The 6,656-nt window shown below is 17.6% G+C and overlaps 1 protein-coding gene across 1 annotated transcript in view; it reads right to left on the bottom strand.

The window, feature by feature from the left end:
- The window catches only part of LOC128961331 (ras-like GTP-binding protein rhoA), a 14,936-nt gene extending 10,592 nt beyond the window's left edge, over positions 1-4,344 (bottom strand). The window contains exons 1-2 of the mRNA XM_054307561.1: positions 4,114-4,344; positions 4-91 (exon numbers count right to left, since the gene is read on the bottom strand). Coding sequence (XP_054163536.1) covers positions 4-91; positions 4,114-4,293 — 268 coding nt within the window. The 5' untranslated portion in view covers positions 4,294-4,344. The remainder of the gene's footprint in view (positions 1-3; positions 92-4,113) is intronic.
- Positions 4,345-6,656: the final 2,312 nt, after the last annotated feature.

Below are 6,656 nucleotides of genomic sequence, written 5' to 3'. Positions count from 1 at the left end.
TACCCGATGTGTCCCAAATTGTTGAACTAAAATGATGACCTCCGACCTCAAAGCCAACCGTATATTTCTCAAAGCCAGTCGGTATATACATCTATAGTAAATAAATAATTACTTAATAATATATTTAATAAACTATTTGAGGAAATAAAATAAAACGATATAAATAATATATTAATTTATATATATATAATATATTAGACATTAGATTTAGAGGACACACATACATACACACACATACATACACACACATACACAGACACATACATACACACACATATACACACATATACACACATATACACACATATACACACATATACACACATATACACACATATACACACATACACACACATATACACACATACACACACATACACACACACACACACACACACACACATACACACACACACACATACATACACACATACATACACACATACATACATACACACACACACACATATACATACACACATACATACACACACTCACACACATTAAACATTAATTTATAAGTTATAAATCAATGATTATTATATTTGCAACTAATGACCAAAAAAAAGGTATCAATGATTGAAATGGATATCTATTTATGTCTCTATATATTAAATCATCAAATGTAAAAAATTATGAAAACATGATTTAATAAAAATAGTATTAATATAATAATATTATTATTAGTGTAAGTTTGATGTCAATAATCCATTTATTTTTTTTATTTTTATATTTAAGTTATTATTAATAATAATAATTACTATATATATATATGTGACAAGTTTGCCAAATATAATAAATGTAATTTTCATATGAAATACAAATTTTATTTTATTTTATATTTTTATTTTATTTTTATTTTATTTTTTGGTTATTGGGTACTAATATTGAGGATATATCCTGGAGGGTAGTAATAAATATATTAATAATAATATATATATATAATAATAATATGATTTTTTATTTAACAAATTAATGCCTAACATATATATATAATATTTAAATTTAAGCAAATAATATACTAAAATAAAATATATGATAATTTTATAAGTATTTAATATATATAAAATAAATTGCGAGCCCTTAAAAAATATAAAGTTATAACCAAAAAATAAAGTGTTTTTAATATTAATAATTATAATAATAATAAAAATGATAATTTTTTTTAAAGTGATTATTAAGGAAATCATTAAATTAAAATAAAATTTCTCAAATTAATATATAGAGTAATAATAATAATAATATTTTTTAATTTATACTATATTTTATATGATAGATAACAACGATTTTTGCATTAATTAATGTTTTTTTTTGTAAAATAATAATTATAATATTTATAGTAATAATAATATTACTGTAACTATTAAAATGATAAATTTTGAACACTTATATATATATATATGTATATAATTACTAAATATAATATCCTATTTTGAATCAAAAAATATATTTTAATATGTCATCTATTAATAATAAATATAAATTATATATTTAATATATATATATATATATTTAATATGTATATATATAAAAATTTAATTAATTATTAATATATCTATTATGCTAGCAATTAATTTATATTATTATTATTATACTGTATGCATCAATACCTTAAATATATATATTAATTATTAACACATATATATAATCACTGTATATATTAATATATATATGATATAATATTTGTTAAATAATTATATATTAAAATTAATAATAAAATGCAAGTGAAATAAGCAATATAAATGGGTTTTTGTTTTAATTTTTAATATAATAAAATTTATTATTAATTTTTTTCAATTAAAATATCTGTTAATCTATTATTTTTTGTGTTCAATCATTAAATATGATATTAGTTTCAATCACGTTATATATATATATATATATTAATATAAATCAATATATATTTATTATATGCGTTTTTTAAACGTATAAATTGCAGCAATTATATCATTGATATATAAAATTAATAAAAAATAATAATAATATTTTAATTTATATTCATATATATATATATATTATGTGAGTTGTAAATTATGTCGATAATAATCATTAAAAAATATTTTTTTTTGTTTTGTTATATATATATATATATTCCTAATATAATAATTATTAACAAAAAAATATAAAATCACATATATATATATGTATATAAATTAGGAGTGAAATTAATTGCATAAATATATTATAGTTATAATAATTTTTAAAAAAAAATTTTTACAAACTTTATCATAATCTTATAATATATAATATCGTAATTTATTTGATACATCAATAAGATTAGAGAGAGAGAGAGAGAGAGAGAGAGAGAGAGAGAGAGAGAGAGAGAGAGACCAATTACAACAACAAAAAAAAGATAAAACTATTATAAATAAAAACTAAACAAAAATAATAATACATATGTTTTTATTAATAGGAGAAAAACCTTGAATTATATATACAAAACATAACTTTTTTTTAAATAGTTTTTTTCTGTAAAATCAAAAAACATATTAATGTCTAATCAGATATATATATAGTTTTTTTTGTATATATATAGTGAATATAAACAATAAAACAACAAATAATAATCATTAATCATATATATATATATATATATATATATGAAAAAAATTATTTGTAATAAACATTATGTTATTAGAAATGTTATGTTTTTATTATCTATCATTAAAAATGTATTATCAATACTATTAATATTATTGCACTTATAATACACTTAATATTTTTTAAATATTATTTGATAATTGAGATTTAATTTTGTGTATAATAGCTATTTTATAATTATAATTATTATTATAGTATATATCAGTATTTTTGAAAAAAAAATAAATAAAATATTCACAAATAATTGACAATTAATATGTGGGCAATAGGTGTGTATATATACAGTATATCTATCAATGTGTATGTGTGTGTGCACTTGGATACCCTTCCCTTAACTCACATTAATAATAATAAATTAGTAAAAAATAAATAAATAAATAATATAAGAGAACCTTGATCACTATCCAAAAAAAAACCTAACTTAACCTAAAACTACATGTGCTTTCAAACAGTGTATATATATATATACAATACTAGTATATATACTATATTTGAAACTGAAATTTTGTTTAATATATTTTTGTTATTCAATATATATATATATAATATATTTGATTGATAGCATATCTAATAGTAAAATCTATTTATATATATATATATATATCTTAGTTGACAAATATATAGATATATTTTGTTTGTTTGAAAATAACATTTTTAATGTTACAAAAAAAAATCCCATATGTTTTTTTGTTTGTTTGTTTGATAGATAAATAATGTAAATTTTAATGGTCGACCTCTAAATTATATATATATATATATATATATAATATGATATAATATATCGTTTCTCTCCCCCCCTTTGTTGTCTATATATATATGATATATATATATATATAGCTCATGGATGTGTGTGTGTGTGTGTGTGTGTGTGTGTAGTACTGTATGTGTTATCTCTGACACATACAGTACACAACAATCTGCTGCTAAACTAATTATGTATTCAAACTATATTTTTTTTTTAATGATAGATACTATCATTTAGTTTGTCTGTGTGTGTGTGTGTGTATGTGTGTGTATGTATGTGTGTGTGTGTGTGTATGTATGTGTGTGTGTATGTATGTGTGTGTGTATGTATGTGTGTGTGTGTGTGTGGGAGTATAGCTGGCATTCAATCATTAAAAATAATATTTAGTTAGATTTTTGTTGTTTGTTGAGGGGATAGTATCAAACAACAACATATTATTATCAATTACTGTATAAGTTATATATATATATATGATATATGATATGCAAAAATATGATAAAATAATAAAACATATGTTATATATATATCCCTAACAGTTCAAAATGGACAGTTAGTTATGTAGGGGTGGATGGGGGGTTGGGTTAGGATGCTGCTAATGGTAGGGGGGAGAGGGGGATATGTGTGGTATGATAAATGTATTAATTTTTTTCGAGAGAGGGGGTCGGGATGGAGGGGTGGCGGGAATACTTGAATTGATAATATATGTGTACACAAAAATATAACATATGTTTGTATAAATAATTTAATTTATTTTATGGGTTACAAACCTCCGGATATTTATCATTAATAAATCGGTGTATAAGCGATGTCTTCCCTGACCTCATATCACCCACGACTACAATCTTAATACAATTAAACTCCTTTTCCTCCATTGATTTCAATGTCGATGAAGAGGTTGTTGTTGTCGATGTCGAGGTTGACGTTGATGTCGATGTCGTTTCCTTCATATTGTTGTTGTTGTTGTTGTCTTTTTATACATACATATAGACAGTATAGATATAGATATATATATATATACTGTATATGTTATATAAATGTATATATTTTTATATATTTATATGTATTTTCATAAGTAAGTGCAGGAAATGTTTGATTTGTCTTTTGTTTTTTTTATTGATTGTATGAATGAATTCTATATTAGAAACACATAAAAAATAAATAAAATAAAATTGTTATTAAAAATATATAAATAATTATTTACTTTATTATAATTAATATTTTTTTTAAAAAAAAGTAATGTATATGATATGTATTTATTTTAATATATAACTACTATATTATAACTACTAAAAGTATAATTATTTGTTTATTAAATTTTTTTTTAAATATTAATCTTTAAAAATTTTTTTTAATAAACTTTTAATTTTTGAATCACAATAATAATTAATTAGTTTTTTTTGTTGTTGGTAAATATTATTAGTATTAGTATAGAAAAAATTAAACAAATTTTTATATATATACAGTAAAATATATATAAATTTTAATATTGAAAAAAATTATATGTAAATTACAGTATATAGTCATCAATAAAGTTGTTATTAATATATACAATATATGTGTGATCTATAATATATTACATATAATTTTTTTTAATACTATAGATTATATACATATATATATATACTCTATTATATATATTATATAATATGCACCGTTAGATACATAATAAACAGTAATATATACTGTAAAAAGTGAGAGTAAAAAAAAGTTAAATGAGAAAAAATGTAAATTACATCCAATTTATTATACGATACTTTTTATATATTTTATACACACTTTTTTTGTGTCATAATCTAAAAATGTGTTTTATTTTGTTCAAATATATATATATATATATATATACTATGAAATAACACAGAAAATAAAAGTAATTTCAATTTTATATATATATATGAAAAGATTTAGGCAAACATAATATATATATATATATATATACATATATAGTTAGTAATAATTTGTAGTAAAATATAGTAAAATATAGTAAAATATAAAAATCAATACAAAAATTTTTATGTGTATTATTAAAATGTAAACATCAGATATAATTTTAAAAAACATTTTTTTTAAATTTTTTTAGTTTATATATATATAAAACTAAAACAACAACAACAAAGATTTTAGTTTTTATTTATAATATATAAATGATTTTTTTCATTAATTTTTTGACAAATATTTTTTAATAGATTTTTAAATTATTTTTTTTGATATTCATTATATAAATTATTTTATTTATTTTTATTATAAATATATCTCATGAGACAAAATTGTTGGCAAATATATATATATATATAAAACAAATAGTTTTTTTTCAATTTTATTTTTTTCAATTATCTCTGTATATCTCAATCTCTTTGTATTTACTTTTATAACTAAAATAAAAATAAATACTATTAAACAAAAACAAATAAAAAAAATTATTTAATGAATATCTAATACAAGTAATATATAAATAGATATTATTATTATTATTGAATGTTTGTATGATTTTTTTTAGAAAATATATTTATATATATATATATTTCATTAGAAATTACTTAAATAAATAATTTAAATATTTTTTTTTGCTATTTCATAATAGTGTATAAAATAGTGCAGTATTTATATTATTATTATTATTTGAATAGAAATTATTTATTTTAAAATTTATTTCAAATCCACGATCAAAAAAAAAATAAAAATATATAATACAATATAAAATTCTAGTTAAAAATAAAAATAAAAAATAAATGAATTTTCAGATAATATATATATATATATATATTTAAAATTTGTCTCTAATTTATTGAAAATAGCGATATATATATATATACTGTATATATAATTGTGAGATAAAAAAAAATTAGATTATATTTTTCATTAGAAATGACATTAATAATGGAAAAAATATAATACAAAAAAAACTTAATTTATTTATGTATTATTATTATTATTATTATTATTATCGCACTATTGAATGTATAATATTTAAGTAGAAAATATATACTTAATTATATATATATATATATATATATATATATAAATCTAATTATCTAAAATATTTTGTCAAATTAATTTATTACATAGAAATAAACTATATATACATTTATTTTAATTATATGACACTAAATATATATATATATACAGTATATACTGTAATATATTATATATATTTAAAGTGAAAATTTCAATTTACTTTCAAAATAATTCAAAATCACCAAAAAAAATCCATCAAAATTAATTTCATTTATTATTCAATTATAAAAATACTAATCTAAAAATTTTTAAAAACTAAGTAATAAAATTACTTTTATTTTATAATAATATTATATTA

This window comes from Oppia nitens, unplaced genomic scaffold (genome assembly GCF_028296485.1).
Source record: "Oppia nitens isolate AA-2021 unplaced genomic scaffold, nextdenovo-longstitch-racon4-pilon3 scaffold14_pilon_pilon_pilon, whole genome shotgun sequence".
In the NCBI taxonomy this organism is placed as follows: domain Eukaryota; kingdom Metazoa; phylum Arthropoda; class Arachnida; order Sarcoptiformes; family Oppiidae; genus Oppia; species Oppia nitens.
The sequence above is the reverse complement of the archived record's forward strand: the minus strand, read 5'-3'. Positions and strand labels throughout refer to the sequence as shown.